The sequence below is a fragment of the Pipistrellus hanaki genome (genome assembly GCF_964339955.1).
Source record: "Pipistrellus hanaki genome assembly, chromosome: 10".
Taxonomy (NCBI): Eukaryota; Metazoa; Chordata; class Mammalia; order Chiroptera; family Vespertilionidae; genus Pipistrellus; species Pipistrellus hanaki.
Window position 1 is genome coordinate 68,427,178 of NC_140512.1, and position 17,085 is coordinate 68,444,262.

Sequence of the window (17,085 nt, forward strand, 5' to 3'; positions counted from 1 at the left end):
AAATGTGCGTGCTAACGCTTGAAACATGAAGGATTTCTGATTTGAATTTTCCTAAATTGAGTCTGTGAACTCTTCATAATATATTATTGCCTGATTATGCCAATTCTGTAACTTCTTCCATTTGTTTTCATTGTGGGTATTGGTGGTGAATGAGCAGGGAAGATGCTGGTGGTTACTATCACAGCATAACAAACCATCCCAAAGCCTACTAGTTTAAATCAACGAACTTTATTTTTCTCATGAATCTGCAATCTGGGTAGGATGAAGTTGGCGTGGCCCATCTTTGCTCTTTGCTGCTTCATCAGAGGTGGCTCAGTTGGCAGCTGGAGAATCTGCTTCCATGTTGCCTCACTTGCATGGCTGGCAACTTGGTTCTGCTGGCAGATGAAAGACCAGCCAGGGGAGTGGGCCAGGGACTTCAAGTCTCTTCACATGGCCTCTCAATGGGCAACTAGGGCTTCCTCACCACATGGTTGCCAAGTGCCAAGCCCACAAACCCTAGGGAACAAAGAGGCATTTTTCCTATCTCACTTTTGAAGTCACAACCACACACTGGTTGTCAAAGCAGTCACAAAGGCCACTGAATTTCGAGTTAGGTGATAAATGCTATAATTCAACAGAAGGAAAAATAAACTCAGATTACAAGTAGAATTGGTGGGATAGAATACATTATTGTAGTCATCTTTGAAAATGCAATTAACCACATTAACAAATCATACTAAATTAAGAAATAAAATTTACATTATTTTCGAAACATATTCCATATGTTTGAAAATGTATTCCAAATCCAATTAGCAACATCTTCAAATATATTTCTTCCAGCTTCTTCCCTAATATTTTTAATTTTTTCATTATGGTTATCGTTTGCATTTTTTTTTCTTCTTTCCATTTCTTCCGCTGATATTTCCCCCTTAGCACATTGCTCTTCAAGTTGTTTAATTTCATTCTGTAATTGATCAGCATAGAATTTCTTCAAGGCCTCTTCCGCACGTTGCAACTTTTGCCCTGTATTCTTGTAGATAGGATCAGAAAAGTTAGCCCCTCCATTCTTCCGTAGCACTTCCTCTATCAGCTCCACCAGCTCCTGCAGTTGAGCTTCCTTCTCAGCCTCATCACTTGCCTTGTTATTGAAGGCACAGCAGCGGTCCCCACACTCCTTGATGATGCTTTGCAGCTTTTCATCTGATGCTTTTATAAACTTACGCAGTGTGAGATCACCCAATTCATCTTTGCGAGTGAACAAGACGATCATATGCTTCATGGCTGGCTCTCCAAAGAGGTTCTTGATCAATGCAACTGTTTTCTGCTCCTCTTCCGTGTAGCGGCCCAGTTGTAGAACTAGGATGATAGCATGGGGCCCAGGGCAGGATAAGAGGACACACTGGCTGATTTCCTTACAGGTGGTTATTAGTGTCTCCTTGGTGTCAAAGAGCCCTGGGGTGTCCACAACAATAAGCTTCCTCCCTTTCCATTGTTTCTCTTCTTTCTTACAGCTCTTGGTAACAGCATGAGGAGCAATTTTAGAAGCAAATGCTTCTCTGCCAAGGATGCTGTTTCCTGCTGCACTTTTTCCACTTCCGGTTTTCCCCACCAGAACAATCCTCAGAATGTTGTCCTGAAGGCCAGCCATCTTCTTTCAAGAGGCTCTGGGGTGCAGGTACCAACAGGACCTCAAGGAAGGGAAGGAGAAATGAAAAGGATACTTAGGTAAGTGGGGACCATTCTCAAACCTATTTTCTTTGTTCTTGTCCTCCATGAAAATTTGTAATCATCTATTACTCATCTGGAGGAAATAATAAAGCAGAGTTTTCCCACAAAAGATTACAATGTCCAGATGCTTTTACAGGAGAATTCACTTAAACCTCTACAACACTGATCATCTCAATATTATGTAAAATATTCCTAATCATATAAAAAAAAAGGAAGAAATCTTTCAATTCTTTTATGAATCAAGTGTGATGTTGGTTCTAAAGGCTAACAGAGATTTGACCAACAAATAAAGCTATAGACCCATTTCATTTGGATATATTCATACTAAAATTTATTGTTACAACACATCTTATCAATGCTATTAATAGGTGAAGTAGAAAATTACCTAATGCAATCTAGACATTTGACTGAATTAAAAACTGGTCCATGTTTAAAGCATTTTATACATTGGAATTATAGATAATTACCTAACATGATCTTATATAAGTATAAATTTAAATTTTTATCATAACTCTTTCCCCTAGTTGAGAAAGAGTGGATTATAAAGTTAAAAATAATGAGTTACAAAATTTTCGGATGAAGAAAAAGTAGATATTTCTCTAGCATTATTTATAGTGGAGGCCTGGCACACAAAATTTGTGCACTGAGTGAGGAGTCTCTCAGCCCAGCCTGCACCCTCTCACAGTCAGGGAACCCTTGGGGGATGTCCGCCCACCTGCTCACTGCTCCTTATCACTTGGTGTGTTGTTCCTTAGCACTCCCACGGAGGCAGGAGAGGCTCTTGCCACTGCTGCTGCTGCGCTCGCCAGCTGAGTCCAGCTTCTGGCTGAGAGGGGCTCCCCTTGTGGGAGCACAGTAACCACCAATTGGCAGCTCCTGCATTGAGTGTCTGCCTCCTGGTGGTTAGCGCACTTCATATCAACCAGTCATTCCACTGATAGTTCCACTGTTTAGTCGATTTACATATTAGGCTTTGATTATATAGGACTATAGGCCCGGTGCATGAAATTTGTGCATGCGGGGGTGGGGATGTCCCTCAGGCCAGCCTGCACCCTCCCCAATCTGGGACACCTCAATGGATATCCAACTGCCCTCTCACAATCCAGGACTTCTGGCTCCCAACTGCTTGCCTTCCTGCTTTCCTGATTGACCCTAACCGCTCTTGCCAATCAGCCTGATCACCCCCTAACCACTCCCTTGCCAGACTTATTAATACCTAACTGCTCCCCTGCCAGCCTGTTTGCCCCTAACTGCCCTCTTCTGGAGACCTGGTCCCTGTAACTGCTCTCCCCTGCAGGCCTGGGTCCTTCTCAACTGCCCTTCCCTACAGGCCCAGTCACCACTGACTTCCCTCCTCTGGCAGCCTGGTCACCCCTAACTGCCCTCCCCTGCAGGCTTGATTGTCCCCAACTGCCCTCCCTCTTAGGCCTGTTCCCTCCCAACTGCCCCCCCTGCTGGCCATCTTGTGGTGGCCATCTTGTGTCCACATGGGGGCAGTCATCTTTGACCACATGGGGGCAGTCATCTTGTGTGTTGGAGTGATGGTCAATCTGCATATTACTCTTTTATTAGATAGGATAGAGGCCTGGTGCACAGGTGGCAGACTGCTGGTTTGCCTGAATGGTATCCTGGATCAGGGTAGGATTTTCCTTAGGGTAAGGGGTGGCCTGGGCGAGGGGCCTGTGATGGTTTTCAGGCCAGCCACACCCCCTGGCAACCCAAGCATAGGCCCTGGTATCTGGGGTTTATTTATCTTCTACAATTGAAATATTGTAGCTCTGTGGTACCAGCCATTTCTGTTGGGACTTAGGTATCTTCTATAATTGAACTTTGTAGCCTTAAGTGGAGGCCAGGGCCAGCCAAGGTGTGCAGGAAGCTTGGCTTCCTCCATTATTGGTGGCAACCCTAGCCTCCTGCTCTTTACAGCTTCGAGGCTGCCATTTTTGTTTGGATTTATGTACCTTTTATCATTAAAACTTTGTACACTTGAGTGGAGGCCTAGGCCAGCAAGGGCAGGTTGAAAGCTTGGCTTCCTCCATTGCCAGGGAAACCCAAGCCTCCCTCCTGCTCTCTGTGACCATAGCCATCTTGGTTGGGTTTATTTGCATATTTGCTCCTCATTGGCTGGCAGGCATGGCTGGTGGGCGTGGCTCATGGATGTAGCAGAGTGGTGGTTTATTTGCATATTACTCTTTTATTAGATAGTATAACTGTAATGTTAAAATTTTTATCATCACCATTTTATAAAGTTATGTGGTAGATTATAAAGTTCATTTGGATGAAGAAAAAAAGAAAGTTATTCAGCACAATGAAGAAAAAGAACAAGGAGGGCTAACTGCCAGGAGTCAAGCATTGTAATTTCTATGATTACAAAAGTGTGATATTGTTGTACCAATAGAGAGACTGGTGAACCAAAAACAGAAAATTCAGAAACAGACCAAATTAATCATTCCTTATCCATTTATATTCAATTAAATTACACTATATTACAGTTAGATTCTATAAGACCTCATACCACATCAAGGGAGCTAACGATGTTGTAATAAAGCAACTTTGGGATAACTGCAAGACCATACTGAAAAAAAAATTGCATTCATTGCCTCATGCCAGTCAAATTGCAAGCAGATTAGAAGTTTAAATGTAAAAAAAAAAAAAAAAAAAAAAAAAAAAAAAAAAAAAAAAAAATTGAAGAAGAAGAAAAGCATATAAATAAAAGAAAAAAAACTGTGTGTAACTTACTGTATTTGTAACCTAGTCGTAAAAAAAATATTTCTGAGACTTGAAATAGAGTAAAGAAAAGGATGAGGAAATGTGATAACATAAAAAAAAAAATCACAGATAATGTGGGATACAAAACACCTTTGAAAAATTAAAACAAAAATGTCTAATTAGGGGCAGTAATATTTTTCAGCTTATAACTAAGGGGGTAAATGTCCCTGTTATACTCAAAAAAGTAAAAGGTACAGAAACCAAATACCAGTATCTTGATAGAAAATGGAGCAAGAGATGGGAATAAGCATTCAGAGAAAAATGAATTTAAATGTACTTTGAATATAGCAAAAGACATTAGCATACACTCAGAGAAAAATAAACCAAAACAAAAAATAAAATCAATTGAGTATTAATTAAATTACACCTCTATTTCTGAAGTGAGATACTATTTAACTACTCCATGTTTGGCAAAAATTCAACGTTTGCTAGCATAATCTGTTGGCAAAGATATGAGGGAAACAGGTCCTCTCCTGCATGGCTGGTGAGAATGGAAAACCAGTCCAAACCCTACAGAAGGGTCAGCACTATGCTGACAATGTACATATGCATTTTCTCATTCATTGTCAATTTTCCATTTTAATATTTATTCCTTAACTACACTGAGAGAAATACAGAAAAATGACACATCATGCTGTTTATTGCATCATTATTTGTATTAGCAAAAGACCAAAAACCTATCAATGGCTATTAGTAGGGTTGTATTACCTAAGATATAGTCACACAGTGAAGGACTATCCAACTGTGAAAAGGAATGTGTCTCTCTATTCAAGCATGGAGAGGTCTCCAGGATACATCATTAAAGGGGGGGGGGGGGGGGGGGAGGGAGAGACAGTGAAGAAAAAAATGAGAAAATAATGTAAAGTTTACCTACCATTTCTCCAATAAGAAAGAATGTGCACTACATATATAAAATATAATACATATCTTTGTCTTATATATGAAAAGGCAATACCAGGATACTCTAAAAACTAAACCAACAAAAATTTACTTACATGGGAATGAAAGAAGCAGGGTGGAGGGAACAAGGACAGAAGCTGGAAACTGGTTATACTAAGATTTCATAGATTTGATCTTCTACATAATTATACAAATATATATTTTAAAATTCTAAAATCAAAATGAAATGTCAAACTCTAATTGCATATTGTTGGGTAGATGAATTGGTCTAAGACACTTAAAAAAGAAATAATTTCATTGTCCATCTTTAGTGTTATTAACTTAAGTTTAAAAAGTAAAAATCATTTTCAAAAATTCTATTTGTGTGTGGGGGGGGCAGTTTTGAAAACCTTTGAAAAGGAATAGAGATAATAATAAGCCTGGTGACAATGACCATCTTTAGTGCCTAGAGAGTGATTTTCAAATGCTCTTTCCCACCAAAATTAGGGTTTTATTAATAAACTATTGATTCTAGGAATAGGCAGAAAATGCTTCAGTTGAGCCTTCACTCTCTTGTCAATAGGAAAGCAAAGATGCTCTAAAAGAAAATCACTGGGATCTTATGAAAAGGACTTAAGAGCAAACCTCAAGAGAATGTACCTGAATATTGATGGGGCAATGTGAGCATTGATAATAATGCAAATGAGTCAAAATATATCAGGTATTTTAAAATACATGCGTTCATAACACGGCCTTCTACTTAAAAAAGCCAATTGCTCTCTTGGAAGTGTGCTAAGACAGCATCTTCTTGTTAAGAACATTGATTAAAAAAATTTTAAAAAAGGAAAGAAAAAAATTGAGCATTTATCTTATCTTTCAGATACAACTATACTTTGTGGAAATGAGAGAATGGTTGGAGGGAACTTTTTTTTTTATAAGATTTTTCCATCTAATAAAGTAAGAATGATAGAATTTGATATCAGCACTATTAGTTTTGATTAATTAAATCAATACTCCTCCTCTTGGAACTGGCTTTTCAGGCTATTTCATTATGGACATTCCCTTTTCTGAGACCACATTTTACTTGTGGTGACCACATTTCATTCTTTCCCCCTCACTGGGGGCTTGGAACCATCCATGCTCAGCCACCTGGTGTGGGGATGATTCAATAAATTCATAATCCCTCACCACTCTGGCCTCGTGTGTTCCTCCTTTGGTGACCTAACAATCACTCTGATCATCAATGAAATATAGGCCATCCTTAATGTCGATTAATGTCAAAGAAAGTGACATTATGTGCCTTCAGTTTACAGCTGAATCTATGATGTATTTCTACCAAATAGTCAAACCTGAGTCAGATCAAGCCTCTCCTTAAATAATTTCACCCAAAACATTGGAACTAGAAGAGTGGGTGAAATGACACAGTGAGAATGTTAATCAACAAAATGTAAGCTGCCGGGTTCTTTTGGGAAAAGACTTTCTCCTTCTTACACAAAGAAATTTTCCAGAAAGAAACAGGGAAGATAAGATAGCTATATATTAAATTAAATATAAGAGAAACCAAACAACTGCAATTTATGAATCTTAGTAGGATCCAAATTCAAACAGTCTTTTAAGTTATGAGACAATCAGGGAAATCTGAAGATAACTGTTAACTTTGCAAAAAAATTCTAATTGCTTCTTGAAGTCTGATTATTATCATATTTTTAAATGACTTCAAATATTTACAGATAAAATGAAACAATGATATTTGCTTCAAAATAATGTGGTGTGGCTGGGGAGTGGTGAATATATAGAATCTATACACTATCTTATAGATGAAACAACATTGGCATCACTTAATAATTGTGGAAGCTTGGTCTAGGTACATGCAAGTTCCTTCTACTGTCCATTTATCTTTGAGTAAATTAACATTTTTCAACAATAAAAATTTGATATGTATGTAATATAACCACTGCTGACATTCTAAAACAAGCACTGATAATTCCCCTATAAGAGACTGCAAAAAGCTAATTTTTTTTTTTTTACGGTTTAATTAAAATCATTTATTCTCAGTAAAATCAAACATATCATTGAGTTTACATAGAAATACATTTTTCAACTGGATCTTCATAAAAATGCACTGGTGAAGCAAATTTTCATAATTAATGACCAATTGTGGACTATTTAATCATGCCAGTAGCAGAATTGATTACCTGATTACCATTAAAAATTGGTAATGTATCTTAAATGTGCAAATACCATCTTAAGTATTTTATTATGTTACCATTGATAATAAATGGCCGCTAAATATATACCTATTACATAAAGCTTTTTAAAGTACAATAAAAATACAAATTCTATCTGGTAAAAAAAAAAAAAAAAAAGCCATTGATATGGCTTCTAAACGTCCTCATTTTATAAATTCCAAAATATTATATGACAAACAAAAATTATTAAGACTTTTCTTTATGAAACACATACTACCTTCTACTTAAGGTACAACCTAACGGATTCCAGAAAACAACCAAGAAGGCTTACAGACATCATAAAACCTTACGGAGATGCATACAAATAGAATACTGCATAAGCTATTCGGTTTCGTTTCCTAGTGAACATGTACCTTTAGCACTTGAAGGAAATTTCCAAGAGAGGAAAAGGAGACTCTGCTTTGGAGCTCTGCCAGCAATGTAACCTCATTCACTGCTCTTATGTGCACACAAAAAACTAATTTTATTATTCTAACTTTTTAAATAAAGACATGATGTGGCTTGAAAATGCTGAAACACTTGCTCAAAGTCACAGTGTTAACAGGTATTGGACAGAGCAGGCATCAAATTCAAAGTCTGTCTGACTACCACCTTCCCTCTTAACCAGTGAACACAATGGCCTCCTTCAGTGTCTTCTCTGGATTCTAAAATTACATTGAATCAGAGCTAGATCAAGAGAGGACATGGAGGAGAGTCCACACTCTTTCCAGAACAGAACACTTTAGGAAACCTGTAACTAGGGCCATTAAGTGGAGGGTTTCATATACATTGTTCTTGCAGAATAGCCAAACCTTTATCAATGACACCCCCTCCTCATCTCACATGTCACACTACTCAGATTAGAGTTTCTTTCTGCTGAATGATGAAAAGGATTCAGCAACTGCAGTCCAGATTTCCTCTGCCCTTAGTGGCATGGGCAACCCCTAGAGTCACCACACTCTCCAGGATCCTGCTTCATTTTCAGTAAAAAGAGGAAGTTAGACAGGTCAGTCTCTATATTGCCTTCAGCTCTAAAGACCCTGCATTGGGGACACTCATTTCCTATCCAGGGAAAAGGAAGGCTTGCCAGGCAGCCCTCAGTGTTTTTCACAGCAGCAAATGCATTGAAGGTGCACCAGTCAGCACAAATGTGTCCTGTTCAATATGAGACCTGTAACATCCATAATAATACTAATTAGACCAGACGTCCTTCCTAATCAAGCCGAGGCTCAAGGGAGGAGGCCTTTTGGAAGCCAGAGGAGGAAAGCCAGGGTCCCAGGTGCTGGAGGTAAGCTGGTGCTGGCAGCCTGAGAAAAAAGGCCTCTTGCAGGAATTTTCATGCACAGGACTTCTAGTTGTACTAATAAAGCTCCTGACTTCCTCCCTACCTTCCTTCACTACCCTCTGACAGCACCCTCCTGCTGTACTTCTGGCACAGAACCTTATCCTTCCTCTGACTAGAACTCACACCATGTACAATCCATAGTCCTACTGCCCAAATAACTCTAGTGCTGAGAAGCAGTGAGTCTGCTTCTCAGCCAGACTCACCTTCTTTTCAACCAGTTGAGGAGTTCTCAAATTTTCTCCAAAGACACTCTGCAAGCTGGTGCTTTTGTTTTAACTGTAAAGAAAAATGGTTCACACCCACTGAAACTGCAGAGGCAGTAGGATAGATTGGGTGGAGCCAGTGGAGGAACTGTTTGCTTTTAAAGAGACAGTGAAATGTTTTCCTCCATGTGCTTGCTCTTGTACCAAAATTACCAAAGCTATATTTGGTGTTTTGGGTTATAGTAGTGGATCCAAAGACCCTTATTAAATGAAATAAATATTGCCCCCCAAAGCCAGGCACAGTGTCTGATACCTTCCCTGGTGCAGTGGGAGACTGTGGGGTCATTCTGGAGGAAGAAAGTTGGGCGTAGGACTTGGTGTATCCTGGGGTCTTGCTAATGATGGCACAATATGGGTTTTGAGTCTGTTCTCTCAGGAAGGTCTCAAGTTACTCATTTAGAAATTATCAAAACTCAGGTACAAAGACAAAGGGGCATAAACCATTGGGAGCCAAGTGGAAAACAGGAAGGAGAGGCCTGGGAAATGTCTTCCAATTATCACAATCTTTCCGTTATTTTTTTTTTGTTTTTGTTTTTTTAATGTGGTTATTGTATGATTAAAAGTATACATTGCATGACCTATAAAGATGTACCCAAAGAGTAAATGCAACCTTCCCTCCCTCCCTTCCTAACTTCTCCCTCTCCAGGCCCAGACAGAGGTAGTTTATTCTAGATTTACCAGTGGATGGATCACAAAGAATATGAAAATTGTTTTCAGGTGAGAGGCAGGCTGTTGAATCTCACATGGTTGACAAGATGTTCTAGTTGTCTGTTGCATCACCACAAATAGATTAAATTTTGATTACACATTTTCCTTCACTAGGTTGAGAAATTGGTTGGTCAATGCTTAAACTTGAGGGTAGGTACTAAAAGGGCCAAATGTGACAGAAGTGACAATAGGGCTGCTACCCATGGAGGGAAGCAGATAGATTTGGAAATGATGGTGTAAGTGGCCATATTATTGGACCAATTATTGGTATTGATGACTTCGGTAACCTTGAATGAACCCAATTAATAGTTTTTCTATTTACAATAAAGACACAGATCAGGGCCAGCTATGTAATTCACAAGGTATGGCACAAAAGGAAAATACCAAGCCCATTGTTTTAAATCATGATTAAAAAGTATACACTCTAAGCACAGGTCCTTGAGAAACCTTACAAGTCTCACATAGAGGAAGCCTACCTTCACAGGCTACATATATATGAGTCCAGAGTAGAGACAGAACTGCATCTCCTGCTCAAAATATCTCCTCCACTGCCCCACTTTCACTTCATTCTCCATATTCCCTGAATGAAGCTTGTCCTGCCAGAACCTGCCTTTTATGATTTCTTGGACAATTCATTGCTTCTCCAGGCACACTCATAAGTTCCCAAAAGGGAAGAGGGATGTGGTTGAAATAGAATCCATTGATGCTATAGGCTATAGGATACAGTCTTGAATGGTCATAGCCCTGAGGTTCTTGGGCATGGAGGAGCATCTGGAACACAGCTCCTACCTCTGTACCCTCTCTTAGAAGTGACCTCCTTCTAAGAAAATTTCGATAGAAGGGATGTTGCCTCATGTCTCTCCTGGGCTTTTCAGTTGTCCATGCTTCTCATCCTTAGGAGTTTCTTTTCACATCCAGCTCTGCTGTGAGCCACCTGTCTCTCTTCTGCTGGTCCCCACCTGCAACTTCATGAAGGTGCTCTCCCCCCTCCCAGGATGCTGCTCCTTCCACATAGTCAGAAGGAAAGAGATGAATGTAGAGAAAGACATGGCTTCCTATTTTACATTTTCCTATTATTCCTTTCCCCCTTTATGCTTTACATCATGGACATACATGTCAATGTGTAAATATATGGATTTTTTTAAGATTGGGTTTATAAAATACATTTCTTTAACTTCTATCAGTGTCTGCCTTGTGGAGTTCAAGGCTTTTTCTTCTGCTCAAAATTATTACAACTTTGCCAAAACAATAACAAGAGGTAAAAGGAATGATTTCTTGAACTGTCCTGATACTTCCATAATAAACAGCTTGGTATATCAGTTGCCTATTGCTGCCATAACAAATTACCAAGAAATTAGTTTTCTGAGACAATGCAAATTAATTTTCTTAGTGTTCTAGAGGTCAAGAGCCTGAAATTAGTCTTATGCAGATAAAATGAATGTATCCTTGTGGCTGAAGGTATCTTCAGGAGAGAATCCCTTGCTTTGTGATCACCTCACTCCAATCTCTGCTGCCATCATCACATTGCCTTCTCCCTCCATTGATCTTGCCTCCCTCTTCTGCGGGTCTTTGTGATTACATATAGAATCCACTCAGAAAATCCAAGATAATCTCCCATCTAAAAGTCATTAATTTCATTACTTCTGCAATAAGGTAACATTTATATGTTCTATATTAAGACATGGTTATCCTGGGTTTAGGGAGGGTGTAATTTTCAGCCTACCACAGGTGGATAAGTTAACCTCTCTGTAACTCCCTTTAGTGATCTTTAAAAAGGAGTATTGACTTCATAGGGTCATTAGGTATACCAGGAAGTGGGATTCTGCTGTAAAAAAAAAAAAAAAAGCCTAATAAGGACACATATGTCACACCTTATTCAATAAAAACTGCTTAAAATATGATTGTGATTGTAGAATTGGGAAATGCACAGATACTGGGAGCATTCTGGGGCACTTGATAGGAAAAGCCTAGATATCCTTGCTGAGTCTGTTGCTGGGAATTTGAATATTAAAGGTGAGATCTCAGTTCAAATTGAGGACCATGATATTGGACACTGGAAGAAAGGTGATACTTGTTACAAAGTGGGAGAGAAGTCGCTGAGTTATGTTCTCCTACTGGATGCCAAGAAAAGCTTGAAAGCAATACACTTGAGTTTCCAAAGACAGTTTGAAGAATACACCCTGGGTTCTCCTTGTGAATGCAACAGTCAAGAAATTAGAACAATGAATCCATAAGCCTAGGACCTACAACAATTGCAAGCAGCCACAAGGAGCTGGGAACCAGCAAGGATCCTCTCCAGCAACTTCAGAGAGGCCATGGATCTGCCAACCTTTTGATGCTGGACATCTAGAACTATGAGACCATAACTTTTTGTGGATTTAAGCTACACATTTAGGGGTACTGTGCTACATCAGCCCTAGGAATCTCACACAACACCTTTCTCCTTCCCTCTTCAGGTTTCATAAGCTCATCATCCCAGAGGTTTCCCCTTCTGCATGAGCTTGTGTTTACTACAGTAGTTCTTCCCACCACCACCCACACATCTGGCCTAGGTGGGCCACAGAGGCTGCTAATGAGGGAAGTGCTGGCTTTCTCAGAAAGACCTATAAATTCTGCCTGACCCTGTCTCTCAGCAATGCCTCACTGTCCAGAGCTCCCAGGTCCTATAACCACCCCGTTCTCCTTACTTTTACAGTGTCTGAACTCAGCCCCTTACTGAAGAATTTAGTAAATGTATGCAGCACCAAAACAAACCCCACATCTTTTCATTTTGAGAGAGAATGTGCTACTGAAGGGCTCCTGGACTCTCAAGAAGTGGGCAGACTACCAAGCTGGTGTGAGCACAGGAGGTTCTGAGACCACCTCTGCCTGAGAGCATGCTCCAGGCCCACTGGCAAGACCTGACCTCACACTCCAGCAGAACAACAAAGTCACACAAAAGAATAAGTAGTTTCACAAAAAGTCAGAGACAAAGAAAACAATATGGTGGTTACTAGCAGGAAGGAGTATGGAGAATTGTAAAGGGTAAATGGAGTCAAATATATGAAGATGAAGGAGGCCAGAATTTTGGTTGTGGGTACACCATATAATATACAAATAATGCACCATAGAATTTCACACAAGAAACACACATATTATTAATAACCAATGTCACACCTGTAAATTTAAATTTTAAAAATTATAAATAGTTTCATCTAAGAAACATAGTAGGACCTCAGTATTTGCAAAGTAAAACAAAACAATGTCCATGCATTTAAATACACAGGAGCCACCTTGTTCTGCTGGCAGCACACAATGCTAATGTATCTGACACTGTGAACCCTTCTGTTAACATCAGTGACACTGGTTTTGATCCATGAGCTACAGAGCAGATCGTCACATTAGCACATCAGCACTATTGTCTGCCATGAACACATGAAATGCAATAAGGAAAGCTGTATTGTTCTGGTTCGGCCACTAGCAGCATCTATGGTTTTGGACAAAATGATAACCTCTCTGAGGCCTGAAATCTCTACAGAGAAGAAGACAGATTAAGTGTCATGTCATCTAAGTCTGATGCCTCCAAGGAATTTCACTATACACCAATTTCTGAGCCTTGACACATGAGAACAAGTCCTCAGACTCTCCTACTGGTTTGAGTCCTGAACCCTTCTTACCTACACCTCCTCTAAGATGTTGTTTGTGCCAATGAACAGGGGTCCTCATGGAAGAACTCATAGAGGGACCAGTCCTGGGACTCTTGGCTTGAGGGTCTATATGAAGAAATGATATCACTGTGGGCCTCGGCTCCCATGCTTTGTGTGCCTGGGGTCATCAGACTCCTGTGTAGTTACAGACAGTGACAGATCCCAGCCCTAATTCCATGTGGCACCAACAGCCAAGAAGGCAGGAAGCAGGGAAGCAAGTGTGCTTCTCCCACAGTTCTCTGCCACTCTCAGCACACTCTCCACTCCCATTCTTACTCATCTGCCAGGATTTTTTAGTCACTTTACTTCATAACCCTTTCTTTCATTGGACAAACCTGAACTCTTATCCCTTCCATGACCTTAAGGGCAGAAGAATAGAACGGAAAGAATTCAGAGGCTGCTGGATCCATCTGTTAACATTCAGTCATTTGCCTTTTTTCTGGGATTTTCATTTTGGTTTGCACAATTTTTCTGCTGTTATCTGCATTTATTCCTTTTGGGTTTAATTTGACTTTTATTTATTTATTTATTTGTTTATTTATTTATTTATTTATTTATTTATTTATTGCTTCACTTTAGTTTTCCCATAAACATATGTCCTTAGGTTCTTTATTAGTACTGATAAAAATTGTAAGTACCTCTTTACCAAGGGACAAAGATGCAATTTTAATGTGTATTCAAGTGTATCACAGCACAATTTTTTTTATTGTTTCTCATAATCCATTCTATTTCCAAGAAATGAGCTACAGGATGATCTATTGTAAACTCATTTGTGCATAGGAAAGCACGCATCCTGCCTACACTGCAGCACTTTCCGGCCCTCACTTACTCCTTGTCTGTTTAACTCATAGCTTGAAGTTTTGGTCACAGCAAAGGCTAGAAAGGCTAGCTTACAGGGCCCACGTTCCCTTATCTGTACCTGCTGAAGTGTTCAGAGACGTGAGAGGAGAAGGCTGGGCTAAGAAAAAACTTCACCATAAAGATCACCCTGAACTCTGTTTAGGGTCACTTTGGACCCCTCCTACACTGGTGCTGGCCTGAGGATGAAATGGAGGAGCTGTCCTGTGAGTCTCCAAACCCTCACCTGTTCCTTCCCCAGAGCAGGCACAACACTTAGCATTTTGACTCTGTCCTGAGCCAAACAAAATAAATTCTACTCTGAATTGAACCGGTGCTCATGAATGTTGCCATCTTTCAAATTCTAACAATTATATTCTCCAAGCTTAACTAGTGAATAAACAGCTGATGCAGCCTCATTGTTTTGGAATATTTCTTGAAGAAATATCACTTGAAAGTATCACTTAAAATTAGAATTAGGGAACTTATTTATGAGCTGTGAAAGAACCACAAATAACTATTTGGAAATATAAGGAGACACCAGCATTTCTCCTATCCTCTGCAAGTATAATGCATCTGCATTGATTGTAAAGCCAAGGACCCCAGATAAACAATGCAATCTGGAAGGCAAGGGAGCAGTTACCTAGGCCTCATTTAGCAATAGTTCATTCTACTCCACTAAAGAACAACAAAAATGGAACACTAAATTATGCAAAATCCATGCACTCAGCAGGAAGGAAGATGAGGGGATCTAGCAAAGTAACCAACAATGAATCTAAAACTACTGACTGGTTTTCCATTTTCAGACAGGATTGTGAGGGGCCCTGCAGGTGGAACAACCATATATAGGGAATTTCAACTAAAGTCTCTGAAACTGCCCTAAGGTAATATGGCAAATGAAGAAATGCTCATTTTGTACAATGTACCAAATTTTAGTAATAAGAGTGAGAATCTTAACTACCTTCTTTGTAGGCCTGGTCCTTCCCAACTGCCCTCCCCTGCAAGCCTGGTCCACCCCCTCCAACAGGCCCGGTGGGAGAGATCTACAGAGATGGCTAGAATAAGCCCTGAATGACAGTTTTTATCCACTCCCTGTTCTCCCATTTTTAATAGTGAAAATGCTTTCATTTCCTTTGAGAACCAGAACACTTTGCAGGTGATTCCTGGCAATAGGACCACCTAGGTGTCACTGTTCCAGGGAAGGGGGCTCCCAAGAGGCCATTTTGTAGGAAAATAGTAAAGACAAAAGGAGTTAAGATTTGTCATCAAGGTTAGAAGTGAAAATGGGCCCCAGAAACCTAATATTCTCTTCTCCTTTGAGGTTATAGCCCCTAAAGGGACAAGTGCTAGTATCACAGAGAGCTTCTGAGAACATCACTACAGTCCAAAGCTTTGTTTCCCAGTGGAAACTGCCCATCCCACTGCCTCAGTGGTGAATGTTCCTGTCTCTTTAAGTTGGGCCCTTGGGCCCCCTCTCCCTGAGTTTCCTGCCTCTGAGTTCTGAGAGTCAGGACACTTCCCCATGAGCTGGGAGGAAGAGCCTGCTGCACTCATAACCAGAGGACAGAAGTAAGTCAGGGCCTTCTGGGCCAGCCTCAGAGCCTGTCACTGGTTCTGCAGGAAAGCTAAATGCCAGCAGGAGAAGAGAGCAGGCCAGAGAGCAGGATCTTTGAGGACCTGGAAGAATGCAGTGCCTGCAAGAAGCTCACTGAGTGAGCACCTCTATTCTAGTAGATACCAGGAAGGGGCATGTGATCTAGAAAGAGTAACTCTCCACTCTCAGGTGTGTAAGGATGCCTGACTTTCACAAACAGAATCTTCAGAGCAGTGCCAGGCATCTCCTCCAGCCTAGAGGCACAGGCTCTTGCTTGAGCTAAGCCCTCTCCTAACCTACTCCCTAACAAGGAAGGAAGGGGTCTGCTCACTCTCCTGTGAGCATCAAAACATGTTTTAGAAGGCAGCAAAGACTCCCTTATACATATCAAGCAAGGCAAAGAGATTTCTGAGGACATATAACTAAATCTAAACTCAGAACACATTAAGTTAAAAAAATCCTGTGTGTATCTGGGCTGAACCACCTAATGCACTTCACTCTCCTCCAAGTGTCCAGAAACCAACTTGCAGAGACTGCAAAGGTCATGACCACGGTCTTAACACTTGCCCTAAAACTCATGCTCCCCAACACAAGCTGCTCAGGACTGTGAGGGTGGCTGTGCCCTCTGAACTTCCTTCCCTCCTCTGCATGATAGGTGGCTGGACTAGGAATTCTGATTCAGACACTGAGATCAGGCACTGAGTGCATCACAGTCATTGGCCGGGGTTTGGAGGTGCTTCTATTCCAAGAGTACAGGTATGTGAAGCAAAATATTTAAGAAATACACATTTGACAGAATCTTCTAGATAATTCACAGAGAAAGGAGGTTCAGGTGAATAGACTCAATTCCTTGGAGGTTTAACATATAAGATCTGTGAAAGAAAAGAGCCACATGCTAACCTGACAAGCTGAGGGAAGGCCTACGTGGCAGTCTTGCAAACCCAGAGACCTAAGATAACCACAAAAGATGGTTTGAAAATTAAATATCTAACAGGTTATAGTAGGTAGTCATGTTCTAGATATTTCACCTGAAAAAGATCAACTTTGATCTTTTACTGAGCCCCTC

The 17,085-nt window shown here is 40.3% G+C and overlaps 1 protein-coding gene across 2 annotated transcripts; it reads right to left on the minus strand.

Annotated features, from left to right (window-relative positions):
* Window positions 1-209: 209 nt before the first annotated feature.
* Window positions 210-9,235, minus strand: LOC311628733 (GTPase IMAP family member 7-like). Of its 2 annotated transcripts, XM_084896237.1 has the most exons (3): window positions 9,135-9,218; window positions 2,426-2,606; window positions 210-1,670 (listed from the first exon to the last, which is right to left on the minus strand). In XM_084896237.1, the coding sequence occupies exon 3, from the start codon at window positions 1,628-1,630 to the stop codon at window positions 743-745; it is 888 nt and encodes a 295-aa protein (XP_084752363.1). In that variant the 5' UTR covers window positions 1,631-1,670; window positions 2,426-2,606; window positions 9,135-9,218; the 3' UTR covers window positions 210-742. The 2 variants fall into 2 exon arrangements, with proteins under 2 accessions (XP_084752363.1, XP_084752362.1); XM_084896236.1 differs by lacking the exon at window positions 2,426-2,606 and having other exon boundaries at window positions 9,135-9,235.
* Between the last annotated feature and the right edge of the window lie 7,850 nt (window positions 9,236-17,085).